General features: G+C 48.3%; 1 protein-coding gene across 1 annotated transcript in view; it reads right to left on the reverse strand.

Annotated features, from left to right (window-relative positions):
• Window positions 1-26,740, reverse strand: part of CCDC43 (coiled-coil domain containing 43) — an 85,588-nt gene that overhangs the window by 27,014 nt on the left and 31,834 nt on the right. Inside the window, exons 3-5 of the mRNA XM_063959974.1 lie at window positions 20,226-20,361; window positions 9,014-9,019; window positions 3,869-3,915 (exon numbers count right to left, since the gene is read on the reverse strand). Coding sequence (XP_063816044.1) covers window positions 3,869-3,915; window positions 9,014-9,019; window positions 20,226-20,361 — 189 coding nt within the window. The remainder of the gene's footprint in view (window positions 1-3,868; window positions 3,916-9,013; window positions 9,020-20,225; window positions 20,362-26,740) is intronic.

The raw sequence follows: 26,740 nt of genomic DNA on the forward strand, positions 1-26,740 counted from the left end.
TGTTGGGCGGGCGCCCAGCATCCTCTATGGACTACGAGAAAAGGATTTACCGTAGGTAACCAAAATCCTATTTTCTCTTTTACGTCCTAGAGCAGAGGTTCTCAAACTCGGTCCTCGGGGGCCCACACAGTGCATGTTTTGCAGGTCTCCTCACAGAATCGCAAGTGAAATAATTAGCTCCACCTGTGGACCTTTTAAAATGTGTCAGTGGTTAATTAATACACCTGTGCACCTGCTGGGTTACCTGCAAAACATGCACTGTGTGGGCTCCCGAGGACAGAGTTTGAGAACCTCTGTCCTAGAGGATGCTGGGGTCCACATTAGTACCATGGGGATGTACCAAAGTTCCCAAAACGGGAGGAAGAGTGCAGTGTCTCCTGCAAAACTGATTGACCGAACTTTATATCATCAGAGGCCAAAGTATCGAACTTGTAGAACTTAGCAAACGTGTTCGACCCAGACCAAGTTGCAGCTCGGCAAAGTTATAACGCAGACACACCCCGGGAAGACCCCCCCCCCCCCCCCCCCCCTTATGAGTAGAGTGGGCCTTAACAGATTTTGGACACGGTAATCCTGCCGTAGAATAAGCATGCTGAATAGTGAACCTAATCCAGCGAGATATAGTCTGCTTTGAAGCAGGACACCCAATTTTCTTGGGATCATACAGGATAAATAAAGAGTCCGATTTCCTGTGACGAGCAGTCCACTTCACATAGATTTTCAAAATCCTCACAACATCCAAGGACTTTGACGAAATGGAGGAGTCAGTAGCCACTGGCACCACAATAGGTTGTTTGATATGAAATGCCGACACAACCTTTGGAAGAAACTGCTGACGTGTCCGGAGCTCAGCTCTATCTTCGTGGATCATCAAGTAAGGGCTTTTACAGAACAAAGCCCCCCAATTCTGAGCCACGTCTAGCAGAAGCTAAGGCCAACAACGTGACCACCTTCCATGTAAGAAATTTGACCTCACCCTCCTGTAGAGGCTCGAACCAGTCCGACTGGAGGAACTGCAACACCACGTTAAGGTCCCAAGGCGCTGTAGGCGGTACAAAAGGAGGTTGAATGTGCAGAACTCCCTTCCTGCCTTGGCTCTACCTGCAAGAGACTAAGAAGGTCAGCGTACCAAGCCCGCCTTGGCCAGTCTGGAGCAATGAGGATAGCTTGAACTCTTGTTCTCCTTACAAGCTTTAGATCTTGGAATGAGTGGAAGTGGTGGAAACATGTACACAGACTGGAACACCCACGGAGACACCAGGGTTTCCACTGCCACTGCTTGTGGGTCCCTCGACCTGGAACAAAAGCGTTGAAGCTTCTTGTTGAGACGAGAGGCCATGATATCTATTTGGGGTAACCCCCAAAGGTCTGTTATTTCCTTGAACACCTCTGGATGTAGACCCCACTCTCCTGGATGGAGATCGTGTCTGCTGGAGGAAGTCTGCTTCCCAGTTGTCCACTCCCAGAATGAAGATTGCTGAGAGCGCCAACGCGCCTCTTTCTGCCCAGTGGATGATTGTCACCTCTGACATTGCAGCTCTGCTCTTTGTTCCGCCCTGTCAGTTTATGTAAGCCACCGTTGTTACATTGTCCGACTGTACTTGAATGGCCCGATCTCTTAGAAGATGGGCCGCCTGAAGAAGACAGTTGTAGACGGCTCTTAGTTCCAGGATGTTGATGGGCAGGCCGCTTCCAAGCTTGACCCCCTTCCTTGAAAGGTTACTCCTTGAGTGACTGCTCCCCAGCCCCGGAGGCTCGCATCTGTAGTTAGAAAGACCCAGTCCTGAATCCCAAACCTGCGGCCCTACAGCAGGTGAGGCAATTACAGCGACCAGAGGAGTGAAATCCTGGCCTTTGGCGACAGATGTATTCTCTGGTGCATGCGGAGATGAGATCCTGACCACTTGTCCAGCAGATCCAGTTGAAAGGCCCAAGCATGGAACCTCCCGTACTGGAGAGCTTCGTAAGAGGCCACCATCTTTCCCAAAAGGCGAATGCATTGATGAACAGACAACCGGACTGGCTTCAGGACATCCCGGACCATTGTTTGTATCACCAATGCCTTTTCCTGCGGAAGAAACACCCTCTGCACTTCTGTGTCAAGGATCATCCCCAGAAAAGACAACCTCTGGTTTGGTTCCAAATGTGATTTTGGAAGGTTCAGAATCCAACCGTGGAGTTTGAGTAGGTGGGTTGTGAGAACAATGGACTGCAACAGCTTCTCCTTGGATGATGCCTTTGTCAGCAGATCGTCCAGATATGGAATGTTCACCCCGTTTGCGGAGGAGAATCATCATCTCTGCCATCACCTTGGTGAACACCCTCAGTGCTGTTGAGAGGCCAGTAATGTGAAACGGAGATAAGCCTGATGCGGCAGCCAAATCGGAATGCGGAGGTACGCATCCTTGAGATCCAGGGATACCAGGAATTCCCCCTCTTCCAAACCTGATATCACCGCCCGGAGAGACTCCATTTTGAACTTGAACTCCTTTAGAAAGGTGTTCAGTGATCTAAGGTTCAGAATGGGCCTGACCGAACCATCCGGTTTCGGTACCACAAAAAGGTTCGAATAGTAACCTGTGGTTTGCAAATGAGGAGGAACTGGAACAATGACCTGTGCCTCCACCAACTTCTGGACAGCCTCTTGTAGGACAGTTCTGTCTGCCAGTAGAACTGACAAACCTGATTTGAAAAATCGGTGAGGATGGAGATTCTGAAATTCCAGCCTGTATCCCTGGGACACAAGATCTATCACCCAGGGATCCAGGCCAGACAATACCCAGACGTGACTGAACTATCCGAGTCTCGCTCCCACTGGCACCACCTCCAGGCTGTGCGGTCCACCGTCATGCGGAGGACTTTGGCGTACCCGAAACAGGCTTTTCCTGGGAACCTGTAGCAGCAGGTTTCTTGGATTTAACTCGACCTCCCCTAAAGAAGGTATTGGACGGTTTTGCCTTTCTAAGCTTGTTAGGCCGAAAGGACTGTGATGCCGATGAAGAGAAGGATTTCTTCGGAGCAGGTGCAGCTGAGGGAAGAAACGTAGACTTACCCGCTGTAGCCGTGGATATCCACGCATCCAAAGCTTCCCCAAAGAGAGCCTGACCTGTGTAGGGTAGGGACTCCACACTTTTCCTGGATTCCGCGTCGGCTGACCACTGACGCAGCCACAGTCCCCGACGAGCTGACAGACATGGAAGAGATTCCCGCAGCCATGGAACCCAGGTCTTTCATGGATTCTACCATAAAACCTGCTGAATCGTGACTGTTACGCAAAAACAATTCAACATCACCCTTATCCATCGTATCCAAATCCTCAAGTAAGGTGCCTGACCACTTTACTATAGCTTTTGCAATCCATGCACTAGCAATAGTGGGATGTAACATGGCCCCCGAAGCGGTGTACATTGATTTAAGTGTATTATCAATTTTACGATCAGCCTGCTCCTTTAAGGCGGTAGATCCCGTAACAGGTAAAACCACCTTTTTTGAGAGTCTGGACACAGATGTGTCAACAATTGGTGAGTTTACCCATTTTTTTTCTATCCTCCTCAGGGAAAGGGACCACCACCTGGACCCTTTTAGGGATCTGGAATTTTTTCGCAGGGTTTTCCCATGCTTTCTCAAAATATAGCATTTAATTCCTTTGACGCAGGGAAGGTTAGCGAGGCTTTCTTATTTTCAGTGAAAAAAGCCTCCTCAACCTGCTCAGGTGTGGTAACATTAATAGTCAACACATCCCTGATAGCCTCTATCATCAATTGCACCCCCTCTGCAAGAGAGGCAGACCCCCGCAACACATCCCCATTACAGTCTGTGGTGTCAAAATCGGTATCCGTGTCATCTTGTATGACATGAACAAGCGCACATTTGTGGGGGTGTATAGCAGAGCGTCCGGAGGTACCAGAATCTGTTCTGTAATACCTGGGTTGCAGATTCATTACTTGCAACCCTGTCTGAAATCTGAGAAATCCAGGATTTGATAGAGGAAAACCACTCAGGTTCCCTTACTGGAATCTGTGCTAAACCAGGGCTATTCCAATTACATGGAATGGGATCATCCTGGGAGGACATATCCTCCGCAGCATATGACACAGTGTCCCTGGACATAGCTAAAGGAGACCACCAAACACTCCCCCCCCCCCCCCCCCCACACACACACACGGGAGGGACAGACTTTCCCCCCCAAGAATGGCAAGAGAGACACAGAGATTGGAGCCAACCCACACAGCGCTTCTAACCAAAGGGAGACCCCTTGTCAACGCTGACTGTGCACCTTAATAGGATACACAGTCGTATTGCAGCCTCCCCCCTTCTACAACCCCCTGGTACAGTTTACAGATAGCTGGAGTTGCTGTGGAGGGACCTGTTTCTCCTGATCAGCACTGTGCAGGCAGGAAAATGGCGCTGAACGCTGTTGGGTCCGCTCTGAGAAGCTCCGCTCCCAAAACGGCGCTGTCTTCCCGCTCTTACACTGATTATACTGGCCTGAGGATTGAGTGCTGGCTGAGATCCGAGGACCCCGACAGGCTTTGGGACCAGTGTAGGGTGTAGCGCTGGCTCAGGGCGCCCTTCACAGCGCCGCACCATGTACCGCTGAGCCTCCCGGAGCGCAGTTAATACTGCGCTCCTACCCTACTGCCGCCATCTTCACACCGACCCCCCGCTTGCCAGGGGGGTCGGTGTCTCACTCGCCACCGATTCTTCAGCTCCGTGAGGGGGTGGCGGCATACTGCTGGGGCGAGCGATCCCCTGCGGCAGGGAGTGATCTGACCCCTCAGGAGCTCAGTGTCCTATCAGCGGAGTAAGTGGCTCAGACCCCGCAGGGCAGACACTACTTCCCCCCCTTAGTCCCACGAAGCAGGGAGGCTGTTGCCAGCAGCATCCCTGTAAAATAATAAACTCTAAATAAAACTTTTCTAGGGAATCTCTGGAGAGCTCCCCTAGCTGTGACCGGCTCCTCCGGGCACATTTTCTAAACAGAGTCTGGTGGGAGGAGCCAGCCCTAGTGGACCCGTCTATACCCCATGGTACTAATGTGGACCCCAGCATCCTCTAGGATGTAAGAGAAAGACAAATTACCACTGATATACAACTCAGACTGTGGCAGCCGTTAGAGAGATGGAAGGACATAAGAAACATATTTAACGGTTGAAAAACCTCTCAATCAAAGCAAGATGTCCAGAATAGTATAAAGACTTGAAGAGCACTTGTGAATGAAACATCGGAACAGAGTTCTGTACAAAATAAACTATAGAGTTCATTAAGAGGAGCAAATCCAGTGAAAGGAGGAGACTGGGATGTGAATGAAGTTTGAGCAGCTGTAACACTTGTTGAAATAGTGTTCATTTATACCCCTTTAGACAAAAACTCGGGTCCGTCCCAATTCTTCAGACACAGTTCCAACCCAGGTCAGACCCCACTTTCACTGCACCTTGGATCTGGGTTATTCCCGGGGTCAGCACAGTTTACATCAAATATGGGTCTGCCTTGCATGTCACTCAAAGACCTTTGCATACACAGCCAATCGGCAGCTTTTATGTATAACCCAGGTCCTACCCTGGTAGCTATTTTTCCAAGGGCCCTTTTACACCAAGCCACAAGCTGGTTAGACCTGGCAATAGGTTATTGTGGTCGTGGAAAAGGAGTATAACCAAGCTTGGAACCAGAATTGTGGTGGGAAAGCGGTATTAGGCATGACTCCAAATCTGTCTGTAAACTATTAGCCGATGGTATCAAAGCACTATTTTTTCAGTTTTATTGACATTTACACAGTTTATAGGTCTTGTTTTTAACAAAATGTAATCTAAATTTGAGTAATGAAAGTTGCCACTTTTTGCAGGTATAACTGCCAAACAAAATTCTTTCTACTATGGGAAATTAAATATTGTTTGGGAAGTTCTTCACTACACTTAAGTTCATACAAACATGGTGCACGTGTAGATTGCTTTGCCTTCACCCTTATGTCCAGTTCTTTCCAAACGGGCTGTAGATTGAGGTGTCTATTTACTAAGCCTTGGATGGAGATAAAGTGCACTGAGAAAGTCCCAACCAACCAGCTCCTAACTGTCATTTTTCAAACACAGCCTGTGACATGTCAGTTAGGAGCTGATTGGCTGGCACTTTATCTCTGTGCACTTTTTCTCCAGCCAAGGCTTAGTAAATAGACCGCTAAGTCTGGTGACTGTCCTGGCTATGCCATCTCCGAAGGTAGTTCTAACACAGCCTGGAGGTACAGTGTGGTTTGATTCATTATCTTACTAAAGGATGATCAACTAGGTATAGACCAGGGGGTTCAGTGTGACGCTAAAAAAAAGCTATGGTAGCACTTTCGGTTCAGGGTGCCAGTCACCTGCCCAGCTGAATAAGCAAAAGAGCCCCAGAACATCACACTTCCTCTTCCATGTTTGACAGTTGGGGTCATATACAGAGGAACCATCTTTTTGACCACCCAAAGGCGTACAAAAACTCTGTTTGATGAAGAAAAGATTACACATTTTGTCTCATGGGTCCAAAACATAGCGCCTAATTCAGATTTGATCACAGCATCAAATTTGTTAGCTAATGGGCAAAACCATGAGCACTGCAGGTGGGGCAGCTATAACATGTACAGAGAGAGTTAGATTTGGGAGGGGTGTGTTCAAACTGAAATCTAAATTGCAGTGTAAAAATAAAGCAGCCAGTATTTACCCTGCACAGAAAATAGGATTTTGGTACTTACCAGGTAAATCCTTTTCTTTGAATCCATAGGGGGCACTGGAGTACTCTTGGGATATGGACCGGGCGTAGCCGGAAATGGCACATATTTAAATATTTAAATTAGTAACTGGCCATCCCCTCCATATTCCCATAGAGCCTTCAGTATTTTTACTGGGCCGAACAGGAGTGATAGAGAGGATGAACCATAGAGAATTACATATAACATTATATGAACCTATAACATTATAATATAATGGTCAACCCTAAAGTTGACACATAACGTAACTGATAACAATCAGTTGATACCATAACATCGAATGCATTGGTGATAAAGTGTTACCATAAGATCCACAGAACTTACCACAAGACAGGTAAACTGCTCTGGGTGGGCGTCCAGTGCCCCCTATGGATTCAAAGAAAAGGATTTACCTGGTAAGTACCAAAATCCTATTTTCTTTTTCATCCACTAGGGGTCACTGGAGTACTCTTGGGACGTACCAAAGTTTCCTGTTGGGTGGGAGAGCTGTTTGGCACCTGTAACACTACACGGCCAAAGCTAAATGCTGATGCCGTAAACGTAGCCAACTTGTAAAAGCGCACAAACGTGCGTACTGATGGTCATGCACTGATGACCATGTAGCAGCTCGTCTAAGCAGTTTCGTAGAAACTCCACGACCTGCTGCTCCTGACGTTCCCAAAGAACGTATGGAATGGTCTGACCCTGATGTAGGCGGCTGAAGCACGCTTATGACGTTCCCTAGAACGTGTGGAATGTCTGTTTGCTTGGAAGCTGGTAAAGCCATCTTCACTACATTATAGAGAACAATGTGTCTGTTCTACGTGCAACTGATGTTTGGGTTACATAAACGCGTAGTGCGTGTACCACATTCAAAGTAACTTAAGTTCCCGAACATATTGATACCCAGGAACTACATTAATTAATTGATGCGTGACATTATACTGTCTTTGACAGGAAAACGGAATTTGTGCAAAGTTCCGCCCTATGATCATAAAACACCAGATAGGGTGGCTTGCATGACAAGGCGCCCAATGTTAAAACACGCCTTGCTGAGAGGCTAAGAGAAAAGCGTTTACCAATTGAGAAACTTAACATCCACCTGTTGTAAGAATTCAACAAATGAAGACTGTAAACAAAAAACCTAACACCAGATCAAGTCCCATGGCGTTGTAGGTGGTATAAATGGAGGTCATCTGAGGAGACCTTGCAGGAAAGTGTGTACAATCGGCAACGGAGCCAAACACCTTTGCAGGTAAATTGACATGGCAGAGACCTGCACCTTGAGTGCAGAATATAGTCCTTCACCAAACCCAGTCTGTAAAATATGAAGAGACGGGACAACCTGAAAATGATGTTGGAAACTTCTGTGCGTCACACCAACCTATAGAGGCACGCTAAATCTTGTGATAATGAGCTGCCGTACTGGCTTCCCAGCCCCTAACATGGTTTGTATACCAGATTCTGGAATGCCATCCGTTCTTAAAAGAGCGCTTTGAACAGCCACCCCATCAAACGCTGCCGTGCTAAATTGGTGTAAAAGAACGGACCCTGGTGGAACAGGCCCGGACGTGGCGAGAGCGGTGAAAGATCGGCTGCGAGTATTTCGCGGAGATCCAAGAACCATGCCTTCCGAGGCCAATGTGGCGCCACTAGTATGACTGTCATGGATTCTTGTATGATCAATTTTAGTACCCGAGGAAGCAGCGTAAACGTTGTAACAGATTCACAACGCTGTACAGCCACGCGATCGTGAGAGCATCCACAGCTGCGGCCTTCGGAGCTCTTGTACTGGACACATACTGGGATGTACACATACTGGGATGTTTGAATTTTTTTTCTCTGACGTCCTAAGTGGATGCTGGGGACTCCGTCAGGACCATGGGGAATAGCGGCTCCGCAGGAGACAGGGCACAAAAGTAAAAGCTTTAGGATCATGTGGTGTGCACTGGCTCCTCCCCCTATGACCCTCCTCCAAGCCTCAGTTAGATTTTTGTGCCCGGCCGAGAAGGGTGCAATCTAGGTGGCTCTCCTAAAGAGCTGCTTAGAGTAAAAGTTTGTTAGGTTTTTTATTTTCAGTGAGTCCTGCTGGCAACAGGCTCACTGCTACGAGGGACTTAGGGGAGAGAAGTGAACTCACCTGCGTGCAGGATGGATTGGCTTCTTAGGCTACTGGACACCATTAGCTCCAGAGGGAGTCGGAACACAGGTCTCACCCTGGGGTTCGTCCCGGAGCCGCGCCGCCGACCCCCCTTGCAGATGCCGAAAAGTGAAGGTCCAGAAACGGCGGCAGAAGACTCTTCAGTCTTCATAAGGTAGCGCACAGCACTGCAGCTGTGCGCCATTGTTGTCAGCACACTTCATAGCAGCGGTCACTGAGGGTGCAGGGCGCTGGGGGGGGGGCGCCCTGGGCAGCAATGATAGTACCTTATTCTGGCTAAAAATACATCACATATAGCCCCTGGGGGCTATATGGATGTATTTAACCCCTGCCAGGTCTCAGAAAAACGGGAGAAGAAGCCCGCCGAAAAGGGGGCGGGGCCTATTCTCCTCAGCACACAGCGCCATTTTCCCTCACAGAAATGCTGGTGGGAAGGCTCCCAGGCTCTCCCCTGCACTGCACTACAGAAACAGGGTTAAAACAGAGAGGGGGGGCACTTATATGGCGATATGTATATATATATTAAAATGCTATAAGGGAAAAACACTTATATAAAGGTTGTCCCTGTATAATTATAGCGTTTTTGGTGTGTGCTGGCAAACTCTCCCTCTGTCTCCCCAAAGCGCTAGTGGGGTCCTGTCCTCTATCAGAGCATTCCCTGAGTGTGTGTGTGTCGGTACGTGTGTGTCGACATGTATGAGGACGATGTTGGTGAGGAGGCGGAGCAATTGCCTGAAATGGTGATGTCACTCTCTAGGGAGTCGACACCGGAATGGATGGCTTATTTAAGGAATTACGTGATAATGTCAACACACTGCAAGGTCGGTTGACGACATGAGACGGCCGGCAAACAAATTAGTACCTTTCCAGGCGTCTCAAACACCGTCAGGGGCTGTAAAACGCTCATTTACCTCAGTCGGTCGACACAGACACGGACACTGACTCCAGTGTCGACGGTGAAGAAACAAACGTATTTTCCTTTAGGGCCACACGTTACATGTTAAGGGCAATGAAGGAGGTGTTACATATTTCTGATACTACAAGTACCACAAGAAGGGTATTATGTGGGGTGTGAAAAAACTACCTGTAGTTTTTCCTGAATCAGATAAATTAAATGAAGTGTGTGATGATGCGTGGGTTTCCCCGATAGAAAATTATTGGCGGTATACCCTTTCCCGCCAGAAGTTAGGGCGCGTTGGGAAACACCCTTTAGGGTGGATAAGGCGCTCACACGCTTATCAAAACAAGTGGCGGTACAGTCTCCAGATAGGGCCGCCCTCAAGGAGCCAGCTGAGAGGCTGGAAAATATCCTAAAAAAGGTATATACACACATACTGGTGTTATACTGCGACCAGCGATCGCCTCAGCCTGGATGTGCAGCGCTGGGGTGGCTTGGTCGGATTCCCTGACTGAAAATATTGATGCCCTTGACAGGGACAGTATTTTATTGACTATAGAGCATTTAAAGGATGCATTTCTATATATGCGAGATGCACAGAGGGATATTTGCACTCTGGCATCAAGAGTAAGTGCGATGTCCATATCTGCCAGAAGATGTTTATGGACACGACAGTGGTCAGGTGATGCAGATTCCAAACGGCACATGGAAGTATTGCCGTATAAAGGGGAGGAGTTATTTGGGGTCGGTCCATCGGACCTGGTGGCCTCGGCAACAGCTGGAAAATCCACCTTTTTTACCCCAAATCACATCTCAGCAGAAAAAGACACCGTCTTTTCAGCCTCAGTCCTTTCGTCCCCATAAGGGCAAGCGGGCAAAAGGCCAGTCATATCTGCCCAGGGATAGAGAAAAGGGAAGAAGACTGCAGCAGGCAGCCCATTCCCAGGAACAGAAGCCCTCCACAGCTTCTGCCAAGTCCTCAGCATGACGCTGGGGCCGTACAAGCGGACTCAAGTGCGGTGGGGGGTCGTCTCAAGAGTTTCAGCGCGTAGTGGGCTCACTCGCAAGTGGACCCCTGGATCCTACAAGTAGTATCCCAGGGGTACAGACTGGAGATTCGAGACGTCTCCCCCTCGCAGGCTCCTGATGTCTGCTTTACCAACGTCTTCCTCCGACAGGGAGGCAGTATTGGAAACAATTCACAAGCTGTATTCCCAGCAGGTGATAATCAAAGTACCCCTCCTACAACAAGGAAAGGGGTATTATTCCACACTATATTGTGGTACTGAAGCCAGACGGCTCGGTGAGACCTATTCTAAATGGGAAATCTTTGAACACTTACATACAAAGGTTCAAATCAAGATGGAGTCACTCAGAGCAGTGATAGCGAACCAGGAAGAAGGGGACTATATGGTGTCCCTGGACATCAAGGATGCTTACCTCCATGTCCCAAATTGCTCTTCTCACCAAGGGTACCTCAGGTTCGTGGTACGGAACTGTCACTATCAGTTTCAGACGCTGCCGTTTGGATTGTCCACGGCACCCCGGGTCTTTACCAAAGTAATGGCCGAAATGATGATTCTTCTTCAAAGAAAAGGCGTCTTAATTATCCCTTACTTGGACGATCTCCTGATAAGGGCAAGGTCCAGAGAACAGTTGGAAGTCGGAGTAGCACTATCTCAAGTAGTTCTACGACAGCACGGGTGGATTCTAAATATCCAAAATCGCAGCCGTTTCCGACGACACGTCTGCTGTTCCTAGGGATGGTTCTGGACACAGTCCAGAAAAAGGTGTTTCTCCCGGAGGAGAAAGCCAGGGAGTTATCCGAGCTAGTCAGGAACCTCCTAAAACCAGGAAAAGTGTCAGTGCATCATTGCACAAGAGTCCTGGGAAAAATGGTGGCTTATTACGAAGCGATTCCATTCCATTCGGCAGATTCCACGCAAGAACTTTTCAGTGGGATCTGCTGGACAAATGGTCCGGATCGCATTTTCAGATGCATCAGCGGATAACCCTATCTCCAAGGACAAGGGTGTCTCTCCTGTGGTGGTTACAGAGTGCTCATCTTCTAGAGGGCCGCAGATTCGGCATTCAGGATTGGATGCTGGTGACCACGGAGGCCAGCCTGAGAGGCTGGGGAGCAGTCACACAGGGAAAAAATTTTCAGGGAGTGTGATCAAGTCTGGAGATTTTTCTCCACATAAATATACTGGAGCTAAGGGCAATTTACAATGCTCTAAGCTTAGCAAGACCTCTGCTTCAAGGTCAGCCGGTATTGATCCAGTGGGACAACATCACGGCAGTCGCCCACGTAAACAGACAGGGCGGCACAAGAAGCAGGAGGGCAATGGCAGAAACTGCAAGGATTTTTCGCTGGGCGGAAAATCATGTGATAGCACTGTCAGCAGTGTTCATTCCGGGAGTGGACAACTGGGAAGCAGACTTCCTCAGCAGGCACAACCTCCACCCGGGAGAGTGGGGACTTCATCGGGAAGTCTTCCACATGATTGTGAACCGTTGGAAAAGACCAAAGGTGGACATGATGGCGTCCCGCCTGAACAAAAAACTGGACAAGTATTGCGCCAGGTCAAAAGACCCTCAGGCAATAGCTGTGGACGTTCTGGTAACACCGTGGGTGTACCAGTCGGTGTATGTCTTCCCTCCTCTGCTTCTCATACCCAAGGTATTGAGAATTATAAGACGTAGAGGAGTAAGAACTATACTCGTGGCTCCGGATTGGCCAAGAAGGACTTGGTACCCGGAACTTCAAGAGATGCTCACAGAGGACTCATGGCCTCTGCCGCTAAGAAGGGACTTGCTTCAGCAAGTACCATGTCTGTTCCAAGACTTACCGCGGCTGCGTTTGACGGCATGGCGGTTGAACGCCGGATCCTAAGGGAAAAAGGCATTCCGGAAGAGGTCATTCCTACCCTGGTCAAAGCCAGGAAGGAGGTGACCGCACAACATTATCACCACATGTGGCGAAAATATGTTGCGTGGTGTGAGGCCAGGAAGGCCCCATGAAAAAATTTCAACTCGGTCGTTTCCTGCATTTCCTGCAAACAGGAGTGTCTATGGGCCTCAAATTGGGGTCCATTAAGGTTCAAATTTCGGCCCTGTCGATTTTCTTCCAGAAAGAATTGGCTTCAGTTCCTGAAGTCCAGAAGTTTGTCAAGGGAGTACTGCATATACAACCCCCTTTTGTGCCTCCAGTGGCACTGTGGGATCTCAATGTAGTTCTGGGATTCCTAAAATCACATTGGTTTAAACCGCTCAAATCTGTGGATTTGAAATATCTCACAGGGAAAGTGACCATGCTGTTGGCCCTGGCCTCGGCCAGGCGAGTGTCAGAATTGGCGGCGTTTGTCTCAAAAAAGCCCATATCCGATTGTCCATTCGGACAGGGCAGAGCTGCGGACTTATCCCCAGTTTCTCCCTAAGGTGGTGTCAGTGTTTCACCCGAACCAGCTTATTCTGGTACCTGCGGCTACTAGGGACTTGGAGGACTCCAAGTTGCTAGATGTTGTCAGGGCCCTGAAAATATAGTTTCCAGGACGGCTGGAGTCAGGAAAACTGACTTGCTGTTATCCTGTATGCACCCAACAAACTGGGTGCTCTTGCTTCTAAGCAGACGATTGCTAGTTGGATGTGTAGTACAATTCAGCTTGCACATTCTGTGGCAGGCCTGCCACAGCCAAAATATGTAAATGCCCATTCCACAAGGAAGGTGGGCTCATCTTGGGCGGCTGCCCGAGGGGTCTCGGCTTTACAACTTTGCCGAGCTGCTACTTGGTCAGGGGCACACCCTGGCTGAGGAGGACCTGGAGTTCTCTCATTCGGTGCTGCAGAGTCATCCGCACTCTCCCGCCCGTTTGGGAGCTTTGGTATAATCCCCATGGACCTGACGGAGTCCCCAGCATCCACTTAGGACGTCAGAGAAAATAAGAATTTACTTACCGATAATTCTATTTCTCGTAGTCCGTAGTGGATGCTGGGCGCCCATCCCAAGTGCGGATTGTCTGCAATACTTGTACATAGTTATTGTTACAAAAATCGGGTTATTATTGTTGTGAGCCATCTTTTCAGATGCTCCGCTGTTATCATGCTGTTAACTGGGTTCAGATCACAGGTTGTACAGTGTGATTGGTGTGGCTGGTATGAGTCTTACCCGGGATTCAAAATCCTTCCTTATTGTGTACGCTCGTCCGGGCACAGTATCCTAACTGAGGCTTGGAGGAGGGTCATAGGGGGAGGAGCCAGTGCACACCACCTGATCCTAAAGCTTTTACTTTTGTGCCCTGTCTCCTGCGGAGCCGCTATTCCCCATGGTCCTGACGGAGTCCCCAGCATCCACTACGGACTACGAGAAATAGAATTATCGGTAAGTAAATTCTTATTTTTATTTTTTTTCGAGATGCTAATAGATACCCCTGTGGGTAACTCCACCGCTGGACCAACATCTGGAACACTTAAGAATTCAATGCTCAGTGTCCTGGAATAAGCTGCCTTCCAGCTGTTCACTCCCAGAATGAACATCGAGCAACTTGCCGCATGGTCATGCGACTTCGAATCCGTCCTTGATCGGTGATGTATGCGATCGCCGTTGTGTTGTCTGACCGCACTTGGACAGTCTGAGAACGGAGCATGTGGCCCGCCTGCCGCAGCACGTTTGACCGAAATCTTCCGTGATATGTGAAGTTGATCATTTGGGACCCCAGGTCCCCAACCTCTGAGACTCACGTCCATTTTTAGAATTATCCAATTCCAGACGCCGAACATTGTCCCTGCGGTAAAATTATGTACTTGGAGCCACTAGAGTAGTGAAACTCTGGCCCTTAGAGACAACCGTACTATTTGATGAACTTGTAGGAGCGTGCAAGAACTTCCAGGTGAAAATGACCTGAGTGATTCCTTGCGAACTGGAGTGCGTCGAAAGACGTAACTCTCCTTTCCAACAGACGAAAGGCCAAACGGATTAAGACTGTCCGTGGCTTGCGGACGAACTGTACGTGATGACGAACAGTTTGTGTGGTGTGTTCAGGCAGGTAAATCCGTGTAATCATGGAATTATCCCTTTGCATGAGTCCGTTGTTACGGAATGAGGCTTGATATCTCGAGGTTAACAATCTAACCGTGCTGAACGACGCCATTGTACGTTAGTAAGGGCCGTTGCATGACGAAGTTTTGAGACGGAGCTTTAATGAGCAGATCTTCAAAACACTGAACTGTTATCACTTCCAGGGATGAGCTATCACGATAGCCATTACTTGTGACAACCCTAGGCGCCATACGAAGGCAAAACGGTAGCGATTGAAAGCGAGAATGGTTTTTACTGCAAACTTAAGTAGGCCTGATGCGTCCAAGTACTTATTCTTGTTGAAATCCAGAATCACTGTGGATTTCAACCTGTAGTGACCAACTGCAGGTATTCCTCTGTTGAATGTGTAGTAAGCGACGCACTGATTGACCTGAAGGGTCAGTATCGGACTGACAGATTCAGCCAGCTTTGGAACTATCCCAAACTGGAATAATGACCGTGACTCTGTCGTTGACCGCAGTCAAACTGCTCAATCTACTAGAGCTTGTATGGCGGTGTGCAGAACCGCGATTTTATCTTCTGACCCAGGCAGACACGTCTTGCAAATTGCAATGGTGAAAAACAATCAACCTTTATCTGGTAAACTGCGAACCCAAAATTGCGGATCCCCCAACTGTGGATGCCCACAACTGACGATCGGCGATGGGCTGGAAACTCATTCTAGCCCTGGCTTTTCAGTGGCTTAGCTGTAAACGCCACTGAAACCCTGGTTAAAGATGGCTGGAAGTAGGTGGCAGCACTTTAACCGTATATTGACGACAATCAGACAATTAGAGGTTATCGAAACCCACGTTCACTACCACCTGACCCGTCTGTGGCTGTTTTTGTAGCACGGGCCCGAAAGGACCGAGATGTAAAGACTATATCCTGAGTGTATTTATTCAGGAATTTGTCCAAGACAGAACGAAACCTGTAGCCAGCGTAAGGTAATGTTTCTATTCTCGTTTAGAAACGGACACCGTCCTGTTAAGCACGTAGCGAAAAAGCACGTCGTGCCGCACTAGTGAAGCTGAAAAGTGAGAACTAAACTGGCTGACGTCCACAGAAACTGTACCTAGATATTGAGCAGATTCACAAGTGTGATCAGCGAGAAGCGTAAGGGAACTGTATTGCCATGCAACCACTGCCCTGTTAAGCCAAAACCCGGCCCAAACCAGGTTAAACAACACCCCTACTGCTGTATACTGTAGGGCACACTGCGACGGGTATCCCTGAAACTGTCAAATTATAAAACAATAATAACAATTGTCCCCTGTCAGTATATACGCCAGCCTCCCCCAACGAGGAACGGCAATAGTGCGTATGTGCAGTCTTATTTGTCCGACGGACTTTGCAGCGAAGCTGCTATGTCTTAGACTTACTCCTTATGTACACGGACAGAAGGATAGACCAGTACCGTGACTTAGTACCACGTAAATAAAGTGTGTATAAATCTACATTACAGCACACGTGTTCATCTTGTGCTGTACAAAACCAAGAAAATAAAATTCCTAACAACACCCCGGCTCCTCTAGAGGCCGAGTGTTGTAGGGCAGCAACTTCCTGGGAAGAAGCAGGAAGTAATGTTAAAATGGTGTCCGGCCATGTGCTTGCATATTGCAGGATTGCTGATACACCAAATTATATATAATATATATATATATATATATATATATATATATATATATATATATATATATATATATATATATATATATATCTCAGACCCACCTATCTGTATACCATCAGTGTGTAAACACACAAACGCATATATACACACACATACATATATATATATATATATATATATATATATATATATATATATATATACATACATACATACATACAACAGTTATATTGTATATGTAACAGAGACTCTGATATTGGCCGCAGGCTTAAAATCTTGATGATTTTGCTGCCTAAACGCCGCTTAGTTATTGGGGCCTCCCTGCGGGCTTCCTCCCCCCCTCTCTCTCCTGCAGAAGAGTATTATTTGCAAGTGCAGCCTTTATTCTGGCTGCCGACTTCCCCCACACTGCTCCCCCCCCCCCCCCCCGTTGTTCAGCAGACGGGGAGTGCAAGTCTTACCGCGGCCGTGTGAAGGACTGTACATCGGAGATTGGTGAGCGGCTGCCAGAGCGGGCCGCGGCAGCAGCTGTCCGCGGTCAGGTCGGTCACTCAGCCCACCTCCAGAGCCGTACCGGGGTAGGGAGGAGGACGGATTGCACGGACGCCGGAGAGACGGGGAGCGGCGAGCGTTCCGGCGGTAGTGGCGGGAGCTGCTCGCTAGCTACCCCTGCAAGCGGCCAGCGGCGCCGGGTGACCCAGGAAGCGTCGAGCGGCCTGCGCAGTGCCGGGGTTCGCTCGCTGGCTCCCTGTGCAAGTGGAGAATTAGCAAGTTTTACTAGTGGCAGGCAGCAGGGGAACGCCATTAAAGTATATAAACACATACAGTCCTCCCATAATGGGCGGCAGCGTGAGCTGACCGCCCGCAATAGACAGAAAAAGTAAGTAAGTGAGCGGCGGCAGTGAGAGCTGCCTACCGCTCAGTACCTGCGCTGATTTTGGTCAATGGCGGGGCCCTTTGTATGAGCACCGGCAGACCATCTGCTGACTAATGCAGCACCAATGATCCTTAACCCGAACTTCTCTGATAAGTTGGGAAGGGACCAGGTAAAAAAAAACAAAAGATATATAATCTTGCTTGAAGAATCGCAGGACATTCAGTCCACAGTACCTACCGACTAGAGGCACAGAAAAATACTGAAGGCTCTATGGGAATATGGAGGGCATGGCCAGTTACTAATTTAAATATTTAAATATGTGCCATTTCCGGCTACGCCCGGTCCATATCCCAAGAGTACTCCAGTGACCCCTAGTGAATGAAAAAGAAACAAAATAACCCACCCAAATCTAACTCTCTCTGCACATGTTATATCTGCCACACAGTGCTACATGGTTTTGCCTATTAGCTAACAAATTTGCTGCTACGATCAGATCTGAATTAGGCCCATAGTCTTTCAGTCTTCAGTAGTCCAGTGGCGGTGCATCATGGTCCACGCAAGCCTGTTTTATATAGCTTTCCTACTGCCACTCGACCTGTCAAACCAGCAGCTCAAACTCTTCTCTGCACAGTTGAAAGTGAGACTTTGTTACTTTGAAAAGTGTTAAGCTGTTGACTCTTAAGCTGGCCATACACTAAGTCGATATCGGGTACGAATACACAATTTTGACGCTTAACACATTTGGGCCTTTATCGCTCTGCAAGCTTTCATGAATCTCCCCCTTCAAAATTCTTCTGATTCTGTTGTGGTTTTGGGTCTGCCTGTCAAGTTTCTAAAAGTCTTTTTAGATGGTGTAAGATACTGAACTCAGTGGAACCTTGACTTCCTTTGCAATTTCTCTGAAAGACCTACACTTTTCAGGATTAGAATGGTCTGTCTTCCTTTAATTGCTTTATCGTGCCAATAGGATAGGAATATACCATTTCCTGCAGAGTAATATTGCTTCACAGTATGGAATAAGTGTCTTTTCAAACACTGCTTTTATACAGATGGGTTTGTAATCAACAGAACTAAGGATGTCTGTAGATACTGTTTTGCTTCAACTTTCAAGTCTTAGAACTGTGACATTTACATTTGATTAGCAAAAAACTGAAAAACAAACAATTTTTCAGCCTCTAGCAGTTTACTGCTTTACTTTTGTACCATGGCCCTCATTCCGAGTTGATCGGTCGCAAGGCGAATTTAGCAGAGTTACACACGCTAAGCCGCCGCCTACTGGGAGTGAATCTTAGCTTCTTAAAATTGCGACCGATGTATTCGCAATAATGCGATTACTAACTACTTAGCAGTTTCAGAGTAGCTCCAGACTTACTCTGCCTGTGCGATCATTTCAGTGCTTGTCGTTCCTGGTTGACGTCACAAACACACCCAGCGTTCGCCCAGGCACTCCCACCGTTTCTCCGGCCACTCCTGCGTTTTTCCCGGAAACGGTAGCGTTTTCAGCCACACGCCCCTGAAACGCCGTGTTTCCGCCCAGTAACACCCATTTCCTGTCAATCACATTACGATCGCCGGAGCGAAGAAAAAGCCGTGAGTAAAAATACTTTCTTCATAGTAAAGTTACTTGGCGCAGTCGCAGTGCGAACATTGCGCATGCGTACTAGGCGGATTTTCACTGCGATGCGATGAAAAATACCGAGCGAACAACTCGGAATGAGGGCCCATGTCAAGTTATTTACTGGACTTAAATTGTTCTTAAATATAAAAAAATAAAACGGAAAATCGGAGTGTTCCAAAACTTGACCAGTAGTGTAAATTTTACATTTACTTCCCACTTGAAACATAATAGTTTTGCAGAAGTGTAAAACTGCACCTTCTAATTGGTTTTACTCCTAACACTTTTCTAGGTATTGCCATTACTATTGCATGTAAAGTTATCCACACAACTTCCAGAACAACTTAAATCTAGTGGTGAGACTAAAGGCCCATACACACTGGGTGATTTTGAGCTGAAAGCAGCTCACTTTTGGTAGCTCAAAATCAGCTCACTTTTGGTATTTTGAGCTGCTTTCAGGTCAAAACCGCCCAGTGTGTATGCCCCGCTTCATCACCGGCAGCCGCCGTTTATCTGCTGGTATCACCAGCAGATGAACGACTGGGTGGACGGCTTTCCATAGCATCCTGCTATGAATAGCCGTTCATCCCCGCTGACATTGCTGGGCGGGAGGGGGGGAATAACTCCGTGTGTATGCACTGAGCGATTTTCAGCCCAGCGATGTCAGCGATCATCGCTGTGTATGCACTGAGCGATTTTCAGCCCAGCGATGTCAGCGATCATCGCTGTGCATGCACGCTGGGCAAAAACGCCCAGTGTGTATGCACCTTGAGGCTGGAGTTCAATTACCCCTGAATAACTACCACAGATGAAAATGGGACGTAGCTGTTGACATTAAAGCCCTGGCCTATACAATTGGACTCCCGATTTCACCCGATAGCCTTGTTAAGACCTGTTAAAAGTTACCGGATTCGTGTGTTAACAGGGTCGCGGTACCCGTTGATCCCCAAGTTATCGGGGACTTTATTTTCAATTTACTGCAGCTAATTGAATACCGGCCTAAGTAACTTTCCTGGATCATCTGAACTGTGCATTTCATAGATGCCTATAATAAGTAAAGGTAAGGTGACTAGGAACACTAGCTGTCTTGCCATCAGGACTTATTAATAAAGTTTTAATGCAAGCTCCTCTTGTTGGCAGAAAATGCAGAGACTTGTTAATGACAGCTGGACAGCCACAGATTACCTGGTATATAAGATCCATTAAAATATTTGTAGTCATGCAGACGCATAGATGAATGTTAAAAGGATATTCTTCATCATCTGTGACATTAGCATACTGCGCCAGCAGAGCAGCTTTTCTCTTCTGCTCTTCTCCAGATACCTCTTTGGGCCTTACCACAATTTGTGCCTGTTTCTCTATCATGCTGGCAAGAGCTTCCACCTCATCTAGATAGAAAGACAGACTAGTTATGGAAGCAATGGTTTAGAAATCATGGAACAATACATTTCATTCCCAACCCCAGCACTTAACAATTAGGGACAAACACCGTAAAAAACACACACACAAAAAAAAAAAAACCACGAAAAACAAAAAAACTTGACATTAACAAAAGACAAGCTATCGTAACTAAACAGTTTACTACACAAGAGAAAAAATAAGATTTTACTCACCGGTAAATCTATTTCTCGTAGTCCGTAGTGGATGCTGGGGACTCCGTAAGGACCATGGGGAATAGACGGGCTCCGCAGGAGACTGGGCACTCTAAGAAAGATTTAGTACTACTGGTGTGCACTGGCTCCTCCCTCTATTCCCCTCCTCCAGACCTCAGTTAAGGAAACTGTGCCCGGAAGAGCTGACATTACAAGGAAAGGATTATGGAATCCAGGGTAAGACTCATACCAGCCACACCAATCACACCGTATATCTTGTGATAAACTTACCCAGTCAACAGTATGAATAACAACAGAGCATCAAACAATGGATGCCAACATAACATAACCCTTATTTAAGCAATAACTATATACAAGTATTGCAGAAGAAGTCCGCACTTAGGACGGGCGCCCAGCATCCACTACGGACTACGAGAAATAGATTTACCAGTGAGTAAATCTTATTTCTCTGACGTCCTAAGTGGATGCTGGGGACTCCGTCAGGACCATGGGGAATAGCGGCTCCGCAGGAGACAGGGCACAAAAGTAAAAGCTTTAGGATCAGGTGGTGTGCACTGGCTCCTCCCCCTATGACCCTCCTCCAAGCCTCAGTTAGGTTTTTGTGCCCGGCCGAGAAGGGTGCAATCTAGGTGGCTCTCCTAAAGAGCTGCTTAGAGTAAAAGTTTTATTAGGTTTTTTATTTTCAGTGAGTCCTGCTGGCAACAGGCTCACTGCAACGAGGGACTTAGGGGAGAAGAAGTGAACTCACCTGCGTGCAGGATGGATTGGCTTCTTAGGCTACTGGACACTAGCTCCAGAGGGACGATCACAGGTACAGCCTGGATGGGTCACCGGAGCCGCGCCGCCGACCCCCTTGCAGATGCTGAAGAGAGAAGAGGTCCAGAAATCGGCGGCTGAAGACTTCTCAGTCTTCATGAGGTAGCGCACAGCACTGCAGCTGTGCGCCATTGCTCTCAGCACACTTCACACCAACGGTCACTGAGGGTGCAGGGCGCTGGGGGGGGCGCCCTGGGCAGCAATGAAAGTACCTATACTGGCTAAAAATACATCACATATAGCCTCTGGGGCTATATGGATGTATTTAACCCCTGCCAGGTTGTCAGAAAAACGGGAGAAGAAGCCCGCCGAAAAGGGGGCGGGGCCTATTCTCCTCAGCACACAGCGCCATTTTCCCTCACAGAACTGCTGGAGGGAAGGCTCCCAGGCTCTCCCCTGCACTGCACTACAGAAACAGGGTTAAAACAGAGAGGGGGGGCACTTATTTGGCGATATGATTATATATTAAGATGCTATAAGGGAAAACACTTATATAAAGGTTGTCCCTGTATAATTATAGCGTTTTGGTGTGTGCTGGCAAACTCTCCCTCTGTCTCCCCAAAGGGCTAGTGGGGTCCTGTCCTCTATCAGAGCATTCCCTGTGTGTGTGCTGTGTGTCGGTACGTGTGTGTCGACATGTATGAGGACGATGTTGGTGAGGAGGCGGAGCAATTGCCTGTAATGGTGATGTCACTCTCTAGGGAGTCGACACCGGAATGGATGGCTTATTTAGGGAATTACGTGATAATGTCAACACGCTGCAAGGTCGGTTGACGACATGAGACGGCCGGCAAACAAATTAGTACCTGTCCAGGCGTCTCAAACACCGTCAGGGGCTTTAAAACGCCCATTTACCTCAGTCGGTCGACACAGACACGGACACTGACTCCAGTGTCGACGGTGAAGAAACAAACGTATTTTCCTTTAGGGCCACACGTTACATGTTAAGGGCAATGAAGGAGGTGTTACATATTTCTGATACTACAAGTACCACAAAAAAGGGTATTATGTGGGGTGTGAAAAAACTACCTGTAGTTTTTCCTGAATCAGATAAATTAAATGAAGGCGCTCACACGCTTATCACAAGTGGCGTTACCGTCTCCAGATACGGCCGCCCTCAAGGAGCCAGCTGATAGGAGGCTGGAAAATATCCTAAAAAGTATATACACACATATTGGTGTTATACTGCGACCAGCGATCGCCTCAGCCTGGATGTGCAGCGCTGGGGTGGCTTGGTCGGATTCCCTGACTGAAAATATTGATACCCTTGACAGGGACAGTATTTTATTGACTATAGAGCATTTAAAGGATGCATTTCTATATATGCGAGATGCACAGAGGGATATTTGCACTCTGGCATCAAGAGTAAGTGCGATGTCCATATCTGCCAGAAGATGTTTATGGACACGACAGTGGTCAGGTGATGCAGATTCCAAACGGCACATGGAAGTATTGCCGTATAAAGGGGAGGAGTTATTTGGGGTCGGTCCATCGGACCTGGTGGCCACGGCAACAGCTGGAAAATCCACCTTTTTTACCCCAAGTCACATCTCAGCAGAAAAAGACACCGTCTTTTCAGCCTCAGTCCTTTCGTCCCCATAAGGGCAAGCGGGCAAAAGGCCAGTCATATCTGCCCAGGGATAGAGGAAAGGGAAGAAGACTGCAGCAGGCAGCCCATTCCCAGGAACAGAAGCCCTCCACCGCTTCTACCAAGTCCTCAGCATGACGCTGGGGCCGTACAAGCGGACTCAGGTGCGGTGGGGGGTCGTCTCAAGAGTTTCAGCACGCAGTGGGCTCACTCGCAAGTGGACCCCTGGAGCCTACAAGTAGTATCCCAGGGGTACAGATTGGAAATTCGAGACGTCTCCCCCTCGCAGGTTCCTGAAGTCTGCTTTACCAACGTCTCCCTCCGACAGGGAGGCAGTATTGGAAACAATTCACAAGCTGTATTCCCAGCAGGTGATAATCAAAAGTACCCCTCCTACAACAAGGAAAGGGGTATTATTCCACACTATATTGTGGTACTGAAGCCAGACGGCTCGGTGAGACCTATTCTAAATCCGAAATATTTGAACACTTACATACAAAGGTTCAAATCAAGATGGAGTCACTCAGAGCAGTGATAGCGAACCAGGAAGAAGGGGACTATATGGTGTCCCTGGACATCAGGGATGCGTACCTCCATGTCCCAATTTGCCCTTCTCACCAAGGGTACCTCAGGTTCGTGGTACAGAACTGTCACTATCAGTTTCAGACGCTGCCGTTTGGATTGTCCACGGCACCCCGGGTCTTTACCAAGGTAATGACCGAAATGATGATTCTTCTTCAAAGAAAATGGACGATCTCCTGATAAGGGCAAGGTCCAGAGAACAGTTGGAGGTCGGAGTAGCACTATCTCAAGTAGTTCTACGACAGCACGGGTGGATTCTAAATATTCCAAAATCGCAGCTGTTTCCGACGACACGTCTGCTGTTCCTAGGGATGATTCTGGACACAGTCCAGAAAAGGGTGTTTCTCCCGGAGAAGAAAGCCAGGGAGTTATCCGAGCTAGTCAGGAACCTCCTAAAACCAGGAAAAGTGTCAGTGCATCATTGCACAAGGGTCCTGGGAAAAATGGTGGCTTCTTACGAAGCGATTCCATTCGGCAGATTTCACGCAATGCTCTAAGCTTAGCAAGACCTCTGTTTCAAGGTCAGCCGGTATTGATCCAGTGGGACAACATCACGGCAGCCGCCCACGTAAACAGACAGGGCGGCACAAGAAGCAGGAGGGCAATGACAGAAACTGCAAGGATTCTTCGCTGGGCGGAAAATCATGTGATAACACTGTCAGCAGTGTTCATTCCGGGAGTGGACAACTGGGAAGCAGACTTCCTCAGCAGGCACGACCTCCACCCGGGAGAGTGGGGACTTCATCGGGAAGTCTTCCACATGATTGTGAACCGTTGGGAAAGACCAAAGGTGGACATGATGGCATCCCGCCTGAACAAAAAACTGGTCAAGAGACCCTCAGGCAATAGCTGTGGACGTTCTGGTAACACCGTGGGTGTACCAGTCGGTGTATGTGTTCCCTCCTCTGCTTCTCATACCCAAGGTACTGAGAATTATAAGACGTAGAGGAGTAAGAACTATACTCGTGGCTCCGGATTGGCCAAGAAGGACTTGGTACCCGGAACTTCAAGAAATGCTCACAGAGGACTCATGGCCTCTGCCGCTAAGAAGGGACTTGCTTCAGCAAGTACCATGTCTGTTCCAAGACTTACCGCGGCTGCGTTTGACGGCATGGCGGTGGAACGCCGGATCCTAAGGGAAAAAGGCATTCCGGAAGAGGTCATTCCTACCCTGGTCAAAGCCAGGAAGGAGGTGACCGCACAACATTATCACCACATGTGGCGAAAATATGTTGCGTGGTGTGAGGCCAGGAAGGCCCCACGAAGAAATTTCAACTCGGTCGATTCCTGCATTTCCTGCAAACAGGAGTGTCTATGGGCCTCAAATTGGGGTCCATTAGGGTTCAAATTTCGGCCCTGTCAATTTTCTTCCAGAAAAGATTGGCTTCAGTTCCTGAAGTCCAGAAGTTTGTCAAGGGAGTACTGCATATAAAACCCCCTTTTGTGCCTCCAGTGGCACTGTGGGATCTCAACGTAGTTCTGGGATTCCTCAAATCACATTGGTTTAAACCGCTCAAATCTGTGGATTTGAAATATCTCACATGGAAAGTGACCATGCTGTTGGCCCTGGCCTCGGCCAGGCGAGTGTCAGAATTGGCGGCTTTGTCTCACAAAGCCCATATCTGATTGTCCATTCGGACAGGGCAGAGCTGCGGACTCGTCCCCAGTTTCTCCCTAAGGTGGTGTCAGCGTTTCACCTGCACCAGCTTATTGTGGTACCTGCGGCTACTAGGGACTTGGAGGACTCCAAGTTGCTGGATGTTGTCAGGGCCCTGAAAATATATGTTTCCAGGACGGCTGGAGTCAGGAAAACTGACTTGCTGTTATCCTGTATGCACCCAACAAACTGGGTGCTCTTGCTTCTAAGCAGACGATTGCTAGTTGGATGTGTAGTACAATTCAGCTTGCACATTCTGTGGCAGGCCTGCCACAGCCAAAATATGTAAATGCCCATTCCACAAGGAAGGTGGGCTCATCTTGGGCGGCTGCCCGAGGGGTCTCGGCTTTACAACTTTGCCGAGCTGCTACTTGGTCAGGGGCACACCCTGGCTGAGGAGGACCTGGAGTTCTCTCATTCGGTGCTGCAGAGTCATCCGCACTCTCCCGCCCGTTTGGGAGCTTTGGTATAATCCCCATGGACCTGACGGAGTCCCCAGCATCCACTTAGGACGTCAGAGAAAATAAGAATTTACTTACCGATAATTCTATTTCTCGTAGTCCGTAGTGGATGCTGGGCGCCCATCCCAAGTGCGGATTGTCTGCAATACTTGTACATAGTTATTGTTACAAAAATCGGGTTATTATTGTTGTGAGCCATCTTTTCAGAGGCTCCGCTGTTATCATGCTGTTAACTGGGTTCAGATCACAGGTTGTACAGTGTGATTGGTGTGGCTGGTATGAGTCTTACCCGGGATTCAAAATCCTTCCTTATTGTGTACGCTCGTCCGGGCACAGTATCCTAACTGAGGCTTGGAGGAGGGTCATAGGGGGAGGAGCCAGTGCACACCACCTGATCCTAAAGCTTTTACTTTTGTGCCCTGTCTCCTGCGGAGCCGCTATTCCCCATGGTCCTGACGGAGTCCCCAGCATCCACTACGGACTACGAGAAATAGAATTATCGGTAAGTAAATTCTTATTTTTCTCTGACGTCCTAGTGGATGCTGGGGACTCCGTAAGGACCATGGGGATTATACCAAAGCTCCCAAACGGGCGGGAGAGTGCGGATGACTCTGCAGCACCGATTGAGCAAACACAAGGTCCTCCTCAGCCAGGGTATCAAACTTGTAGAACTTTGCAAAAGTGTTTGAACCTGACCAAGTAGCCGCTCGGCAAAGCTGTAATGCAGAGACCCCTCGGGCAGCCGCCCAAGAAGAGCCCACCTTCCTTGTGGAGTGGGCTTTTACTGATTTTGGAAGCGGCAACCCAGCCGCAGAATGAGCCTGCTGAATCGTGTTACAGATCCAGCGAGCAATAGTTTGCTTTGAAGCAGGAGCACCCAGCTTGTTGGATGCATACAGGATAAACAGCGACTCAGTTTTCCTGACTCTAGCCGTTCTGGCTACATAAACCTTCAAAGCCCTGACTACATCCAGTAACTCGGAATCCTCCAAGTCACGAGTAGCCACAGGCACCACAATAGGTTCATATGAAAAGATGACACCACATTTG

This window comes from Pseudophryne corroboree, chromosome 3, assembly GCF_028390025.1.
Source record: "Pseudophryne corroboree isolate aPseCor3 chromosome 3, aPseCor3.hap2, whole genome shotgun sequence".
NCBI classification, from domain to species: Eukaryota; Metazoa; Chordata; class Amphibia; order Anura; family Myobatrachidae; genus Pseudophryne; species Pseudophryne corroboree.